The sequence below is a fragment of the Trachypithecus francoisi genome, unplaced genomic scaffold, assembly GCF_009764315.1.
Source record: "Trachypithecus francoisi isolate TF-2019V2 unplaced genomic scaffold, Tfra_2.0 Lachesis_group4, whole genome shotgun sequence".
Lineage (NCBI taxonomy): Eukaryota > Metazoa > Chordata > Mammalia > Primates > Cercopithecidae > Trachypithecus > Trachypithecus francoisi.
In genome coordinates, this window is record NW_022681469.1 from 125,779,582 (window position 1) to 125,798,055 (window position 18,474).

An 18,474-nucleotide genomic window follows, 5' to 3' on the forward strand; every position below is an offset into this window, starting at 1 on the left:
CCGGGTTCACGCCATTCTCCTGCCTCAGCCTCCCGAGTAGCTGGGACTACAGGCACCCGCCACCATGCCCGGCTAATTTTTTGTAGTTTTAGTAGAGATGGGGTTTCACTGTGTTAACCAGGATGGTCTCGATCTCCTGACCTCGTGATCTGCTCGCCTCAGCCTCCCAAAGTGCTGGGATTACATGAGTGAGCCGCCGCGCCTGGCCTCACTCCCATTTTTATACTGTTCAGCAAACTTACTGAATGTTTTCACGTAGATTGCACTTATTTTCCTTAGACATTTCATATGTTCTGTTGTGACTGTGAACTGGGTTTAATGTGCTGTTACTTTAAATATGAATCAATACATCAGTATTTCCTGGGATGAAAGAAAAACACTCATTTAGGTACCTAAAGTTAATGGAATCAGAGGCCGGGCGCGGTGGCTCACGCCTGTAATCCCAGCACTTTGGGAGGCTGAGGCGGGCGGATCACAAGGTCAGGAGATCGAGACCATCCTGGCTAACATGGTGAAACCCTGTCTCTACTAAAAATACAAAAAATTAGCCAGGCGTGGTAGCGGACGCCTGTAGTCCCAGCTACTCGGGAGGCTGAGGCAGGAGAATCACTTCAACCTGGAGGCGGAGGTTGCAGTGAGCCGAGATTACACCACTGCACTCCAGCCTGGGCAACAGAGTGAAACCCCATCTCAAAAAAAAGACCTGGTGACTTCAAGAAAGATAACACTTCTGTGCTACTTTGTCACTATCCCATCTCTTGACTTAATTTTATATATATATTTGGTATTTAGTCTCTGTCCCCCGTACCTGGCACAGAGCTTTTGAAAACAATTAGCATACATAGATAGCCTCTTCAATCTCCAGGTGAATTTAGGATGAACTATATATGACATGGTGCTGTAAATTCTTCTACTTGTGGACTATTTTGGTGACCATCTTTCTGCTCTGCAGTCTCTTAAGCAGATTGACTATGATGTATGTCACATTCAAGTTTGGTTGTGTAATAAAAGTTTGCTTTCTGTTCAAAAAAAAAAAGAAACCCTTGCAATCTCCTGACTGACAGGGATGCTGGGTGTACCTTTTATCCTCATATTTGCTTTTTGACCCAGCTCCTGCCATCGAGCTCCGAATCTCTTGGAATGTGCTGGGTTACAGGAGCATCTTTTGTTCTAATGAAGTGGGCTTGTTCTTGGCGGGCTCCTGGATGGAGGCTGGCCACCAGAAGGACCGACATGATTAGAAGATCGGAACTTTCAGTCCCACTCCCAATCTGCCGCGACGCCTACCTGATGAAGCTTCCGTAACAACCACTAACTATGGCACAAGGGAGCTTCCAGACCGGTAAATACGTCAACATGCTGGGAGGGTGGCACAACTCAACTCCCCAGGGACAGAAGCTTCTGTGCCCAGGATCTTCCCAGATTGCCCTCTCTATCTTTTCATCTGCCTGTTCATTTGTATCCTTTAACATATCCTAATAAGCTGGGCGTGGTGGCTCAAGCCTGTAATCCCAGCACTTTGGGAGGCTGAGGTAGGCGGATCACTTGAGGTCACAAGTTCAAGACCAGCCTGACCAACATGGTGAAATCCTGTCTGTACTAAAAATACAAAAATTAGCCAGGCGTGGTGGCTCATGCCTGTAATCCCAGCTACTTGGGAGGCTGAGGCACAGGAATCGCTTGAACCCAGGAGGCAGAGGTTGTAGTGAGCTGAGATTGTACCACTGCACTCCGGCGTGGGCAACAGAGCAAGACTGCCTTAAAAAAAAAAATCCTAATAAATCAGCAATAGTAAGTGAACTGTTTTCTTGGGTTGTGGGCTACTCTAGCAAATTACTGAACCTAAGAATGGGGTTCCTCTGACTTATAGAGGAAGAACCTCTGATTTATGCCCATGTCAGACAGAAGCTGTGGGTAACCTGGGGACCCCCTACCTGCAACTGGTGTCTGAAGTGAGGGGCAGTCTTGTGGGACTGAGCTTTTTTTTTTTTTTTGAGATGGAGTCCTGCTCTGTCACCCAGGCTGGAGTGCAGTGGTGCAATCTCCGTTCACTGCAACCTCCGCCTCTCAAGTTCAAGCCATTCTCCTGCCTCAGCCTCCTGAGTAGCTGGGATTACAGGTGCACACCACTACGTCCGGCTAATTTTGGTAATTTTAGTAGAGACAGGGTTTCACCATGTTGGTCAGGCTGGTCTCCAACTCCTGACCTCAGGTAATCCGCCTGCCCCGGCCTCCCAAAGTGCTGGGATTACAGGCATGAGCCACTGTGCCCAGCCTTGGGACTGAGCTCTTAACTCATGGAGTCTTTGTTAATTCATTAGCATCAGAATTGAACTGAACAGCAGGATGCCTGGCTGGTGTCAGAGAACTGATTGGTGTAGGAAAAAGCCCCACAAATTTGGTGTCAGAAGTGAAGGACTGACTGGTGTGAGTATACAGAGAAAAACGATTGGTTTTTCCTGTATTTACTGATCCATGTAACAATACAGAAGAGTATTTTGATTCTACCATTTAGAAATAAGTATGGTGGGGCTGGGCTCAGTGACTCACCGCTGTAATCCCAACACTCTGGGAGGTTGAGGTGGGCGGATCACAAGGTCAGGAGTTTGAGACTAGCCTGGCCAATATGGTGAAACCCCATCTCTACTAAAACTACAAAAATTAGCCAGGTGTGGTAGCAGACGCCTATAATCCCAGCTACTCAGGAGGCTGAGGCAGGAGAACCGCTTGAACCCAGGAAGCGGAGGTAGCAGTGAGCTGAGATCACATCATTGCACTCCGGCCTGGGTGACAGAGTGAGACTCCATCTCAAAAAAGAAAAAAAAAAAAAAAGAGAGAAAGAGAGAAATAAGTATGGTGGCTGGGTGTGGTGGCTCATGCCCATAATCCTAGCCACTATGGGAGGATGAGGCAGGAGGATCTCTCGAGCTTAGGAGTTCAAGACCAGCCTGGGCAACATGGTGAGATCCTGTGCCTACAAAAAACATTTAAAAAATGTAGCTGAGGCCATGCGCGGTGGCTCAAGCCTGTAATCCCAGCACTTTGGGAGGCCGAGATGGGCGGATCACGAGGTCAGGAGATCGAAACCATCCTGGCTAACACAGTGAAACCCCGTCTCTACTAAAAAATACAAAAAACTAGCCGGACGAGGTGGCGGGCGCCTGTAGTCCCAGCTACTCGGGAGGCTGAGGCAGGAGAATGGCGTGAACCCGGACGGCAGAGTTTGCAGTGAGCCGAGATCCAGCCACTGCACTCCAGCCTGGGTGACAGAGCGAGACTCCACCTCAAAAAAAAAAAAAAATGTAGCTGAGCTTGGTGTGCGCCTGCAGTCCCAGCTACCCAGGAGGCTAAGGTAGGAGGACTGCCTGGGCCCAGGAGATTGAGGCTGCAGTGAGCTGTGATTGTGCTACTGCACTCCAGCTTCAGCACAGAGCAAGACCCCGCTGCAAAAAAAAATAAAAAGGTGCCCAGTTTTCAACTGGGTAGGTAGATTATATATCTATGAATTTTAATTCAGCATAGAGAATAGAGTTACAAAAGGTGGGTCTAACGGGGTTTAGAACTACAGGGCTGGCCGGGCGCGGTGGCTCATGCCTGTAATCCTAGCACTCTGGGAGGCTGAGACAGGAGGGTCACCTGAGGTCAGGAGTTCAAGACCAGCCTGGCCAACATGGTGAAATCCCATCTCTACTAAAAATTCAAAAATTAACCAGGTGTGGTGGTGCATGCCTATAATCCCAGCGATTCGGGAGGCTCAGGTAGGAGAATCACTGGAACCCAGGCGGCAGAGGTGACAGCGAGCCAAGATTATGCCACTGCACTCAGCCTGGGTGACAGCGAGACTCGGTCTCAAAATAAATAAATAAATACATACATACATACATACATACATAAAAGAACTAAAAGCGTATAATTGGATTGGTTTTCGAACAAAGGATAAATGCTTGCGGGGATGGAGACCCCATTCTCCACGATGTGCTTATTACTCATTGCATGCTTGTATGGAAACATCTCATGTACCCCATAAATATATGCACCTACTATGTACCCACAAAAATTAGAATAAAAATTCAAAAAAAGAAAACTCATGCTGTAAGTCTTTACAAAAGATTATTTTACTAATTCGATTTTTTGCATAAAAGACTGTTAAAAGACCTTGCTAACTTGAAAATAATTTTGAGTATTTATGATCCTTCCAACTTGAAAACGGCTGAACCTGAAAGAACAGATTGTGCAAAGCAGCGAGGGCCACAGGAGCGAAAGACGACGGAGACCCGCCATCTGGTCGTGATGTGAGGCCCGGACAGTGACTTCCTAAACAAAAACAAATGATCCTCTTTAGTCCAAAGTGTGTTTGTGAGACTAATGACTCCCTGCCCTCACATGGCCACTCCTCTTACAGCAGACAGCTTCACTCCGCTGCAGCCCTGCGGTCTGCGGTAATTTACATGGGAATGAGATGAGATCTAGCAGTTTCAGATCCGATGCAATTTTGTGAAGGGTTGGTAATAAGCCAAAACTCAATCTATGCAGTATTTAAAAATAATTGAGAGTTGTGACAACTTCGATTCTTTTCAGGAGGTGTTGTCTTAAGATAGAGGAAAGGGATCAAGCTCTTATCTAAAATACAAAAAAACTAGCCGGGCGAGGCGGCGGGCGCCTGTAGTCCCAGCTACTCGGGAGGCTGAGGCAGGAGAATGGCGTAAACCTGGGAGGTGGAGCTTGCAGTGAGCTGAGATCCGGCCACTGCACTCCAGTCCGGGCGACAGAGCGAGACTCCGCCTCAAAAAAAAAAAAAAAAAAAAAGAAGGCGCAGACACAGTTAGCTCAGGGTAGTGCAATTCAATGCTAAGTGGCTGCTCCGTGAAATCCAAGGGCCCAGTAAGAGGAAGAAGCCCAGAGATTTCTACCTTGTCTGACACTCTCGGGACTGGCATTCTGGTAGGTCTTACAAGTTATAATACAAAACTATCAGTTAAATTCTAATAATGACTGTGTAGTTCCTCCCCCAAAATAATTTTCCTCTTAGAAGTAAAATCAGGAAAGGGGCTGAGTTCTGAAAAGAAACATCGGGGCTGTGGCCCAGTCCCCGAGTGTGGATGCTGGTCCCCGTGTCCCGGTGTTTACTGCCTTATCATCTCCTTTGTATGAAAGTATAATTTATGTAATTCGTCCTTGGAAGAATCACAGTGGTGTTCAAGAAACTTTTGAGGCCATCCAAGTTTTTGTCCTTCAGTACCTTGAAATCAGATAATCTCAACATCCAGAAATAGCCTTTGATTTGTTCTTTCTCTGATGTCTTGTGTCCTTGGGATCAAAGCCTCTTTCATTGGCACCAAATAATGCCCAGTGAGGAGTTCTGGCCATATAATCCTTTGCGCTGAACGTTTTTGATCCACCACTATCTTCATATTCCTGGATGAGCTCCTGGAAGCGGTTATAATCGATCCACGTCCACCATTCACCACCAATTTTAAACTGGAAAGAAAAAAATGTATCAAGTCAAGTCAGAAGTAAAAACATCCCTAGGAAAAAAAACGAACGCTTTTAAAAATCATGAACAAGTCTGATCTTTTCTATCACATCAAAAAAAACAAAAACAAACACAAAAAAACCTCTTTCGTGGTCCAGACATGACTTCCTATCAAAGCAAGATGCGCTACAACCACAGGAGAGCTTCCTTTACCTTGGGCCTGCAGTCTTGCTGGGCCCTGAAGACAGGTCAAGTTTATCTCGAGCAGTCACGCTGACACAGGGTTAAATGTTTCGGTGTTACCACGTGGCTAATTCAAACTCGTTCTAATTCCTGCTGTTGCCCCTTATGATCGGTTACAAATTTTCAAGGCTGTGTTAACAGCACCTTGTGGAATCCTTTTTAGACTCAACTTGGCTTGAGTTATTAGTGAAGGTTTTATCAATAACTTCTAATTCAAAAATGCTAACTAAATGACTCAAACTAGCTTTTCTGGCCTAACGTGGATACGATATCTCATTAGTGGAAAGCCTGAAGAATTTCAGTTCAGTAAGAGGGGATAATCCAATTTGTACTCTCTTAAGAAAATTGCTTCTCAAAAGTCACGGTGAAATAATGACCTGGAATGAAGAAAACAGAAAGTTGAAGAGGCTCGTAAGGAAATACTAATTGAACTGTGAAGGCTTTTAATTCAAAGCATTTGTTTGGCATTCATTTGTGTAAATGTATTAACTAATACACTGACACCTGACTCAAAAACAGACAAGTACTTGTCATGCCACTGTCTTTTAAAAAACTCCGACTAATGGCCGGGCACGGTGGCTCACGCTTGTCATCCCAGCACTTTGAAAGGCCGAGGCGGGTGGATCACCTGAGGTCAGGAGTTCAAGACTAGCCTGGCCAACATGGTAAAATCCCATCTCTACTAAAAATACAAAACTTAGCCGGGTGTCGTGGTGTGTGCCTATAATCCCAGCTACTTGGGAGGCTGAGGCAGGAGAATTGCTTGAACCCGGGAGGTGGAGGTTGCAGTGAGCCAAGACCATGCCACTGCACTCCAGCCTCAGTGACAAGGGTGAAACTTCGTCTCAAAAATAAAAATAAAAAAACTCCAACTAACTAAATGAACTAAGGAACAATTTCCTGTTCTAGCCACAAAAAAAGAAAAAAAAAATTGAAAATATTAAAATTTAGAATATTAAAATATGCTGAATTTAAATGACATCTGATTTTTTACCCACTAGCTAAGAGCTTTCTAGGGGGAAAATGCTGAATACATGGAAAAGTTTAATTACTCTAAGAATTAGAAGTTTTCTTGTAATAAGACCATTCTTGGAAATGATGCCTCAAGGGTTCTGTGAACTCTGCAACCCAAGATGTAAAATTTATATCTCACCATCATTTTCTCTCCCGAGACAGACTGGCCTTGAAGTGCTGTCTACTGTTGTGGAAGCAATCACTGTCATTCCCAGGCACTGAGCCTCAAAAATTGCAGAGTCAAAGGTGACCTTTTCCCTGGCCCCTCACACCTCCATCAATTCTCCCTGGGCAGCACTTCTGCTGCCAGTGGCGTGACTTGGTCACGCAGGCCCTTCCTCTGGGCTGCGGCCACCGTCTTCCAGCCGACTGACTTTCTGATTCCAGCTGTGGCTTCTCTCAACTTCCCACAGACGGCCTGAGACTGTGCCAACAGCAGAAATGATGCCCATGATCCTGAATGTAAAGTCTGAGTATCAAATCTGCATCTCTTCATGAGCTGTGGCCCTCTCAGGTGACACCCAGGCTGTCGCCTCTAACTCACATGTCCTTCATCCTTTGCTCTGGGAAGTCTTCCTAAATCCTGTTAGTTCAGTTGCAGTGAGATAGTTTCCGTGTTAGACAGTTTCTGTCAGTTTTCCGGCCACAGGACCTCACTGTCCTGAATGTCCACAGACACTATAATGGCCCCTGCAGTTTCCTCCTGCATTCCACCCCACCACACCTGCTGGCTCTGTGAACATATGAACTTAACAACATACGCCGTCACCCAGGACATGCGAGGGCCCAGCCCTTCTTCCTCGCCTCTTAACAAAGCTAGAAGAGTATAGAAAGAATCAAAATTCCACCCTTTCCACTGACATCTTGAGACACGATGGGATTTTGCTGCTACTGGCCCCGTAGAATGGAAGGGAATGCTTCACTGTGTATTCATGACAGAGGCAAGACACTCACCCTTGACCGAGCCTGGGGTGACTGACATGACATTAACATGTAATTCAACATATATGGCAGTCAAATGAGGCCAAAAATGATGATCCATCCATCAACATGGGCCAACTGGGCCAACTATGGACTTGGCCTAGTCACATACATTTCAAAAATAATTATAATACAACATAGCATGTATAGTGAGTGAGGTTATATACAAGGCACTTGGGGAATACAGGGACATGTGTGATAAATCACACAAGCTCGGCCCTGTAGAGGAGTCTTTTGGAGGACCCCAGTGTTGCTTGCTGAAAGAAAGAGATGACCACACTCTCCTCTTCCCTATTGGTGTCCCTTTGGTGTTTCAATTTCTAGGTCTGAAGTCTGACCCCTCTGGTTCATAATCCTGATGCTCCTTCACCCTCAAACTCTCACATGATCATTTGCCATGGGTGTTCTAAGAGAGAGTAAAGGATTAGTTTGAGCAATACAATAGACAATTTTTTTTAACCATACCTACAGTCAAAAATAGACTTTATATCTCGATCTAGTACATGCAAATATACACCCACAAGCTGGGAATACAACTTTCACAAAACTGCAGGCAATGCATTTCATACTGCTGGCTGCAACTCACAAAACCAACCTCCTAACTTTCAAAATGCAGTTTGAAAACTTCTGCACTAAAAAATCTGGTTTCTTTTGACTCTAAAACTGTACTCTGGTTTAAAATGGAAGAAATCTCAGTTGCACAGGTAGGACAACTGTAAGCTATAATCTGACAACTTACTGCCCTGATTCCCAAAGGCTAAAAAAACTAACTGGAAGACCAGGTAAATGCAGGACAAAGCAGGAGTATTAGCTCAGGCTGCTGTAACAAAATGCCATAGTGTGGGTGGCTGAAACAACAGAAAATTCTTTTCTCACAGTTCTGGAGGCTGGAATTCCAAGGTTCTGGCTAACTCAGTTTCTGGTGAGGGCTCTCTTCCTGTCTTTGCAGGCGGCTGCCTTCTTGCTCTGTCCCACATGGCCTTTCCTTGGTACATGTACATGGAAAGTGAGTGAGCAAGTGACTTGAGCCTTCTCATGTCTCTTCTTCTTCTTCCTTTTTTTTTTTTTTAAAGAGATAGGTTCTTACTCTAACACCTACGCTGGAGCGCAGTGGTGCAACTATAGCACACTGCAGCCTCAATCGTGTGGGCTCAAGCCATCCTCCCACCTCAGCCTCCTGAGTAGCTGAGACTACAGGTACATGTCACCATGCCCAGCTAATTTTAAAATTTTCTGTAGAGAAAGGGTCTAACTATTTTGCCCAGGCTGCTCTTGAACTCCTGGCCTCAAGTGATCCTCCCACCTTGATTTCCCAAAATGCTAGGATCACAGGGGTGAGCCACGGCACCCAGCCATGATGTCTCTTCTTATAAAGACACTGATCCTATCAGATCAGGGCTTACCCTTATAACTTCAGTTAATCCCAGCTGCTTCCTTTGAAACCCCATCTCCAAATACAGCCGCACTGGGAGATAGGACCTCAACCTATGAATTTGGGAGGGGAGGGGGGCACAAATATTCAGTCCTTAAGAGTAAGTTATTCTGAAATGAACGGAGCCACTAGACTCAAAAGACAAAACTGAACCACATGTGCCTCCTCTCAGGGGCAATCTGAGACGAATCATACCGAATAATCACAGCTCAGAAAAAAAGTGTTCCATGTAAAAGGCAGAAGCTGAAAAAGCAAAATTTGGTATGATTGACACACAAACAGTGCTGAGAGACAGCTGCATGAATAGAGGCATGAAACCCCAAATTTAAAACCCGAGGTTAAGTATCCTGAGACACGAGGTCACCCTGCTAAAAGAATCTCTCAAATCCAACAGTAAGGGAAGAACGGAATCTATGCAGAATTACAAATAAACTCAAAAGGTCATAGATGATCTTAAAAACACACGAGCCCAATAAGGTACAGGCCTGACTTAATAAAGCCAGGCTGCTAAGGGTCTGTGGCCTTGCTGGCTAGATGAGGCATTGCAGGCTCCCACTCTCTGCGAGAACCAAACTGCTGTACAAAGGGCCTTGTTCTCCTTATGTTCTCATCTTTCACAAAGGGACAATTTCACTAAGCAATAATAACAGCATAGGTTCTCTGTTAGTGTAAATGTTTAAAAAGATTCTATTAAAGATGGTAGATTAAATGCATGCATTTGCTATTACTTCCTCTTGAAATCCCACTAAAATGATAGTAAGAACATTTTAAAAAGATATGTAACATAAAAATAAAGCTATTGGGAGAGGAGAAAACAGTATTGGACTTTTAGAAGCTAAAAAGATGATTGGTGAGCAAACTGGTTTAGCAGACCCAAGAGAGCTGAATCCTAAGCTAGCAAATAGAGAAATCCAAGATTCAGCCCAATTTATGCTTTAGAATTCCTCAAAGGCTCAGAAACTGGCTGCACCAGTCGCCCCAATAGGAAGCATGGATTGAGGAGGTACCAAACCCACTCCCCACCAAAAACCCAAAGGCAGGTTTATATTCGGTTTAAGACATGATTAGAATCTCAAGTTCCTGACCCCCCTGCACATATTCACAGCTGAGCACCTACCCACTCCATGCCCTGACAGATGCTCGGAGGTTTCTTCTCAGAAGACAATTCAGAAAGGATCTATGGTCTGTGGGACAGCAGGTATAGCTGAGGGCAGGGCTGCCATAATAAAACTATTCCCTTTCCTGTTTCTGGACCACCAGGGACCACTGCAAGCTGCAGAAAATGACAAGACCCTACTGACCAGCCCAAGAAGACAGATTGCAAGATACTGAGGTTGGGATTCCCTAAGGAAATGATCTAGTAGATCACTCCAAGACAGAGTCAAGCCCTATCTTGGGGTGCTCTTTATTTATTATTATTTTTATTTATTTATTTTTGAGATTGAGTCTCGGTCTGTTGCCCAGGCTGGAGTGCAATGGCGCAATCTCGGCTTCACTGCAACTTCCACCTCTCTGGTTGGAGCGATTCTCCTGCCTTAGCCTCCCGAGTAGCTGGGATTACAGGCATGCACCACCATGTCCGGCTAATTTTTGTATTTTTTGAAGAGATGGGGTTTCGGCATGTTGGCCAGGCTGGTCTTTAGTCTCCCACTCTCAAATACAAGCATATAACCAATGACCATCAGCCACCTCAGAAAAACTTCTAACATGATAGAGGGATAAAAATAAAAAGAGGCCGAGCGCGGTGGCTCACGCCTGTTATCCCAGCACATTGGGAGGCCTAGGCGGGCAGATCACCTGAGGTCAGGAATTCGAGACCAGCCTGGCCAACATGATGAAACCCCGTCTCTACTAAAAATACAAAAATAAGCCAAGTGTGGTGGCAGGCGCCTGTAATCCCAGCTACTCGGGAGGCTGAGGCAGGAGAATCACTTGAACCCAGGAGGTGGAGGTTGCAGTGAGCCGAGATCTTGCCATTGCACTCTATCTTGGGTGACAGAGCAAGACCCTGTCTCAAAAACTAAATAAACAAACAAACAAAAAGAAAATCATAAACTGAGCCTACGCAGGGAGAAAATGACACAAACAAAAACCAACTAAACTGAAACAACTATTATTAATATCCTTAAAGAAATGAAAGAAAATACTGCATTCATTTTAAAACTACGCTATAAAAGGAACATTAAAATAATTTTTAAAAGACTTTAGATTTTTAAAATATGGGAGCATAAATGAAGGACTCACAAGAAAGTTAAGAAACAAAATTAAGAACATTTTCTAGAGTGTAGAGCAAAAAAGACAGAAAGATAGAACATAGGAAAGAAAAGGTGTTTTAATTTAATTTTTATTTTTATTATGTTTTTTAAGATAGAGTCTCACTCTGTCACCCAGGCTGGAGTGCGATGGCGTGATCTCAGCTCACTGCAACCTCTGCATCCCAGGTACGAGAGATTCTCCTGCCTCAGCCTCCAGGGTAGCTGAGACTACAGGCATGTGCCACCACACCTGGCTAATTTTTTGTATTTTTAGTGGAGACGGGGTTTCACCATGTTGGCCAGGGTGGTCTTGAACTCCTGACCTCAGGTGATTCACCTGCCTTGGCCTCCCAAAGTGCTGGGATTATAGGCATGAGCCACTGTACCTGGCAGAAAAGATTTTTTTTTTTTTAAATATTAAAGAACTAGTTCATAAGACCCAATTTAAAACTTTTCTTTTTAGTAGTTCTAGACAGAAAGGAGAAAAAAAAAAATAGAAGAGAGGATATATTCATTGAAATAATTCTGGAAATGTTAAGAAGTGAAGGACATGAGTTTCCACATTAAAGGTGTCTACAATGGATAAAACCAGACACACTGTCTGAAGCACATTACAGTGAAATTTCAAAACAATGGAGACAAAGAGAAAAATCTAATGAGAAACACATGGTTATACACAGAGGATTAAGAATCTGAATGCCTTTTGAGTTCTCAATTACTGCAAGGAAAGCTGAAAGACAGTAGGTCCAACCTCAAAGGGGGAATAGTTTCCAGCCAAGAATTCTATATCCAAATCAAGTGTGTAGGGAGAATGAAAACACGTTTAGACATTTAAGGTCTCGAAAAGTTGTACTTTTTAAATACCAGTTTCTTAGGAATCTCCTAGAAGTTGCACTTCCTGTAAATGAAGGAGTAACTTTAGGAAACATGGGATCCCAGAAACTTTTCACTCAAGACAGAGCTGGTGATCCCAGGAAAACAGCTGTGAACTAGGTGGTAGAAAGTGAACTGTCCAAGGTAGGTGGATAAGAAAGTGTCCCTGCAGAGACTTCTTCAAAAAGAGGAACCTGATAGCAAATCCAACAAATCTGAAAGTCTGAGAGGCAATATATTTGAGATGGCAGAGAGTTGTTAGCAAAAGAACACAGAAATCTAGATGAAGAAAATAATAAAAGTTAACCAAAGGTGGCGCTGGAAACAAATAGCAATTGCAGGAGATGGCATGGCTTGGCTGTGAACAGTGTTCACGTGGTTATAATAAAGCAAAAGCCAATCATCTAAATAAAAAACTGGCATGTGTATGACAGGAGGGTGGGAGAATGGGAAAGGATGTTCCAGGAGGACGTAGAAGCAAGCTCGAGCCTCATCTTCCATGGTACACAGTAAAGAGATAATAAGCGGCCAGGCATGGTGGCTCACACCTGTAATTGCAGCACTTTGGGAGGCTGAGGTGGGTGGATCATTTGAGGTCAGGAGTTCAAGAACAGCCTGGCCAACGAGGTGAAACACCGTCACTACTAAAAATATAAAAACTGGCCGGGTGTGGTGGTGGGCTCCTGTAGTCCCAGCTACTCGGGAGGCTGAAGCAGGAGAACTGGTTGAACCTAGGAGGCAGAGGTTGCAGTGAGCTGAGATCGCACCACTGCACTCCAGCCTGGGGGACAGAGCGAGACTCTGCCTCAAAAAAAAAAAAAAGATAATAAGCAAAATGGTGAATTGGGGGTGCAGGAGTGAGCAGCTATGTATGCTATTTAGAGATATGGAGATAAATACCAAATGAATCACCTAGAAAATCTGAAAGTGGTTGTTGCTTGAGAGGGGGAAATGGAGGTGTGTTTGTGTTTGAGGAGGGTACAAGGAACTGCTGTTTTTTGTTTTTGTTTTTAATAAACTTGGACTTGTAAACTGTCTACATAGAATTTTGACAAAACTAAAACTAAGGTTTAAAATAGTGGTGACTGTATCCATCCAAGAAAGGAAAAAGCACATCAACAACCTCAGCCAAAAAATGTAGGGCAGAGGAAAGGAGAGGACTAGCAGGCAAACAGTAGTGACGAATCCTTGTGAAGTGTCCTACTGGGTACTAGGTGCTATGTTTGGTTCTCTATCTTGTGTAATCCACATAACAAACATGTTGTAGTTACATTCCTATCTTTAGAATGAGAGCAAAAGTCCAAAAAAAGCTAAGTGATAGATGTGCTTAGGCCATATCCTCAGGAAGTAGAAGGGCCAAGATTCAAATTGGAGGGTGTTAAAGAGACATGGCCATTACATGATCCCATGCTACTGGTAGCCTTCAAACTGGAAAATGACAGAACTAATAGTCATGTCTTTCAAATATTTCTCAAGGAAACTGCAAAGAGAGGATTTTTGTTTTGTTTTGTTTTGTTTTGTTTTAGAGACATGGTCTTCCTCTGTCGCCCAGACTGGAGTGCAGTGGTGCAACCATAGCTCACTATAGCCTCAACTTCTTGGGCTCAAGGATCCTCCCTCCTCAGTCTCTGGAACAGCTGGGACTACAGGTGCATGACACCATATCCAGCTAATTTGTTAATGTTTTGTAGAGAGACAGTCTTGTTATGCAGCCCAGGATGGTTTTGAACTCCAGGGCTCAAGCAATTCTCTTACTTCAGCCTCTTTAAGTGCTGGGAATACAGATGTGAGTCACCTCACCTGGCCGAGAGTTGGTTTTATTTTTTGTTTTATTTTGTTTTACCCCTGGACTTATTTGTGTGCAATATCTTTAAGTTAACTCCCTTTGTTTAACTTATCTAAAACTTACAGAAAACAGTGTATATTCCAAATTCTTTTTTTTCTAGGGGGAGTGAGGGGGACAGAGTCTCACTCTGTTGTCCAGGCTACAGTGCAGTGGCACAACCTCAGCTCACTGCAACCTCTTCCTCCCAGGTTCAAGAGATTCTCCTGTCTCAGCCTCTGGAGTAGCTGGGATTACAGGCACGCACCACCAAGCCCAGCTAATTTTTGCATTTTTAGTAGAGATGGGGTTTCGCCATGTTGGCTTGGCTGGTCTGGAACTCCTGACCTCAGGTGATCCGCCAACCTCGGCCTCCCAAAGTGCTAGGATTACAGGCATCAGCCACCATACCCAGCCTATATTCCAAATTCTTAAGGTACTTCAACTTCTCTCGGCATTCAGTCTAAACAATGAGCGCACTGAGAAGCGTACTGTCTGTTAATTATTTCTCTACTCAAGTACAGCACAAGAGAGGCCTTAGGCAAACAAGGGGGGCCAAAAGCTTTTTATGCAGACCTCTCATCAGTGTGCTCTGCCTTTGATCTGTTTGATTTTATTTACAAGCTTCCATCTCTTCTCAGAAAATAATAACTAAAAAAATAAAACTGCCACAGTGAAGGATATTCTCCTCCCATTACATGAATTAGTTCCTAACAGTTACAGGCAACAGGTTGCAGATGAAGAACCCATCAGTGGCCGGGCGCGGTGGCTCAAGCCTGTAATCCCAGCACTTTGGGAGGCCGAGACGGGCGGATCACGAGGTCAGGAGATCGAGACCATCCTGGCTAACATGGTGAAACCCCGTCTCTACTAAAAATACAAAAAACTAGCTGGGCGAGGTGGCGGGCGCCTGTAGTCCCAGCTACTCGGGAGGCTGAGGCAGGAGAATGGCGTAAACCCAGGAGGCGGAGCTTGCAGTGAGCTGAGATCCGGCCACTGCACTCCAGCCTGGGCGACAGAGCGAGACTCCGTCTCAACAAAAAAAAAAAAAAGAACCCATCAGTTTCCCTTGTAACTTCTCCAGAGACTCATCTATATGGGAGATCCAGTCACCTCAAACTCAAAATGTCACAAACAAAAAATTTGTATCATTCGGCTGGCTCCCAGCCACTGTCTCAAACCAGGTTCTGCTGAAAGTTGTTCCAGCTTTTGTTATAAATACTGCAGAGTCACTGAAAAAGTTCTCATCATACAAAGGTCTCATAGTTCTACACATTCAAGAGTTGAAATAAGAAGGAAATCCTATATCTGAGCTGAAAAAAAGCACCCCACGAGCTATTTATTAGCATCAACATTGGAGGCAGTTTGTGTGACTATTCCTCCATGTAACACTATACCATTCTTTTTTTTTTTTTTTTTTGAGACGGAGTCTCGCTCTGTCGCCCAGGTTGGAGTGCAGTGGCCGGATCTCAGCTCACTGCAAGCTCCGCCTCCCGGGTTTACGCCATTCTCCTGCCTCAGCCTCCCGAGTAGCTGGGACTACAGGCGCCGCCACCTCGCCCGGCTAGTTTTTTGTATTTTTTTAGTAGAGACGGGGTTTCACCGTGTTAGCCAGGATGGTCTCGATCTGACCTCGTGATCCGCCCGCCTCGGCCTCCCAAAGTGCTGGGATTACAGGCTTGAGCCACCGCGCCCGGCAACACTATACCATTCTTTATTTAAAAAGCAAATAGTCAGAACCTTTATGAAAAAGCCTTTACTAAGAAACTGCTTGATATGGTTTGGCTCTGTCCCCACCCAAATCTCATCTTGAATTGTAGTTCCCACCATTCCCATGTGTTGTAGGAGGGACCGGGTGGGAGGTAACTGAATCATGAGGGTGGGCCTTTCCTGTGCTATTCTCGAGACAGTGAATAAATCTCACAAGATCTGATGGTTTTATGAAGGGGAGTTTCCCTGCACAAGTTCTCTTCTCTTGTCTGCCGCCACGTGAGACGTGCCTTTCACCTTCCGCCATGAATGTGACGGCACCCCAGCCACGTGAACTGTGAGTCCATTCAACCTCTTTTTTCTTATAAATTACCCAGTCTGGGGTATGTCTTTATCAGCAGCGTGAGAACAGACTAATACACGGCTATAGGCAAGGCACAATTCTAGATGCTTTTTATACTTCACTTCATTTAGCCATCACAATCACTCCAGAAAACAGAGCTACTCCCATATTGCAGTTAAGAATGAGAAATGGTGAAACGAGGATGGGAAAACACATACACCAGTGCAAAGTTCAGGGGCCCCCAAGACCACCTCCAGATTTAACGGTTAGCTAGAAGGACCCACAGAACTCTCTGAAAGCTGTTCATGTATGTTTTATTATAGCATAAGGACACACATTAATGCTAACCGAGGGAACAGGCACGTGGGACCGAGTCTAGGAGAATTCCATGCTTGGAACTTCAGTTGTCCTACCGCAGAGGGGTTATAGACAGAGCTAACTTCTTCCAGCAGGGATGTGTGATGATATACATAGAGTGCTGCCAACCTTGGAAATGCACCTGAGTCTTGGTGTCCAAAGATTTTACTGTGGCTCAGTCACCTAGACACGGTTGATTGCCACATGTCTGACCTTAATTTCCAGCCCCTCCAGAGGATGAGCCAATAACTGCATGGCCCAAAGCCCCAACCATATGAAATCATTTGGTTGGCAGAGAATATCTGGTGTGGGGGCTGGGCATGGTGGCTCATGCCTGTAATCCCAGCACTTTGGGCAGCTGAGGTGGGAAGATCACCTGAGGTCAGGAGTTTGAGATCAGCCTGGCCAACATGGTGAAACCCCGTCTCTACTAAAAATACAAAAATTAGCTGGGTGTGGTGGTGCACACCTGTAATCCCAGCTACTTACGAGGCTGAGGCAGGAGAATCGCTTGAACCTGGGAGGCAGAGGTTGCTGTGAGCAGAGATCATGCCACTGCACTCCAGCATGGGCAACAGAGTGAGACGCCATCTCAAAAACAACAACAACAACACAACAACAACAACAAAACAAAAAACAAAAAAAAAAACAAAAAACAAAAAAAAAGGATCTGGTGTGGCCCAAGGCCTATAAATAAACAAAGGTACTCTTATCAGGCAGGACATTCCAAGGGCTTAGATATTACCTCCTAAAAGCTGTGGGCAAGGTCAGCCCTTTGTTTGGGTAAAATTCATCTATCTGCACAATCAGATTTCAAAGGCCATATATAATAGACAAAATGGAATAAAACAAAAATAAAAAAGAACACTAATGCAAAACGAATCATTCATATTATTTTCATTTCTACACTCAAGGGCTTTTATGTGATCTTAGTGTCAATTATTATTTTCTAGATGGGTCTTCCAAACATACAATCACACTTACAAGCCAAACAGCAGGGGAAGTACTGGTGAAAGGAAAGAAGAGCGGCTGCCGGACCTTCTCACAACTCAAAGTTAATGTTAACTGCATGGGAGCAGAGGAAGTCCAGGGGTAGTCTGAGGGAGAAGTGACTTTGGAATACTGAGGGGTGACTTTTAGACTACAAAAAAAGAGTGTTACTGTAACTGCCCAGTGGGTTCACCTTGCTCACTGCCTAGACAGAGCCAATTTATCAAGACAGGTTGCAATGGAGAAACAGTAATTCACAAAGAGCCAGCTATGCGGGAGGCTGGAGTTTTATGATTACTCAAATCGGTGTCCCTGAGCATTCAGGGAGCAGAGTTTTTAAGGACAACTTGGTGGGTGGGGGGAAGGCAGTGAGCCAGGAGTGCTGATTGGTCAGAGATGAAATCACAGGGAACTGATGATGTCCTCTTGAGCTGAGTCAGTTCCTGGGTGAGGGCCACAAGATCAGATGAGCCAGTTTATTGAGCAGGGTGGTGCTGGCTGATCCATCAGCAAGGTCTGCAAAATTTCTCAAGCGCTGATCTTAGGGGCAGTTTAGGGAGGGTCAGAATCTTGTAGCCTCCAGCTGCATGGCTCTTAAACACTAACTTCTAATCGTGTGGCTAATTTCTTAGTCTTACAGAGGCCATCTGGTCCCTAGGAAAGAAGGAGGTTTGTTTTAGGAAAGGGCTGTTATGTCTTTGTTTTAAATTATAAACTATAAATTATAAACTAAGTTTACAATTATAAACTATAAACTATAAATTGTAAACTAAGTTCCTCCCAAAGTTAGTTCAGTCTACACCCAAGAATGAACAAGGACAGCTTGGAGGCTAGAAGCAAGATGGAGTTGGTTAGGTGAGATCTCTTTCACTGTCGCAGTCATAATTTTCAATGGTGGTTTCATTACAGTGGTATCTTTTGAACTTCCCAGATTTATTGAAATTTGTTCTTGCTGGTTGTAGCTACAACTGTATAGCTTCT

At 44.6% G+C, this 18,474-nt stretch overlaps 1 protein-coding gene across 2 annotated transcripts in view; it reads right to left on the reverse strand.

Moving 5' to 3' along the window:
• The window catches only part of LOC117072911 (S-adenosyl-L-methionine-dependent tRNA 4-demethylwyosine synthase TYW1), a 274,209-nt gene that overhangs the window by 6,904 nt on the left and 248,831 nt on the right, over positions 1-18,474 (reverse strand). The window contains exons 16-17 of one of the 2 annotated variants that reach the window (XM_033193368.1): positions 5,240-5,478; positions 4,097-4,314 (exon numbers count right to left, since the gene is read on the reverse strand). In XM_033193368.1, coding sequence (XP_033049259.1) covers positions 5,257-5,478 — 222 coding nt within the window. In that variant the 3' untranslated portion in view covers positions 4,097-4,314; positions 5,240-5,256. Of the gene's footprint in view, positions 1-4,096; positions 4,315-5,239; positions 5,479-18,474 lie in introns of those variants that run through there. The other variant, XM_033193369.1, reaches the window with a different exon arrangement.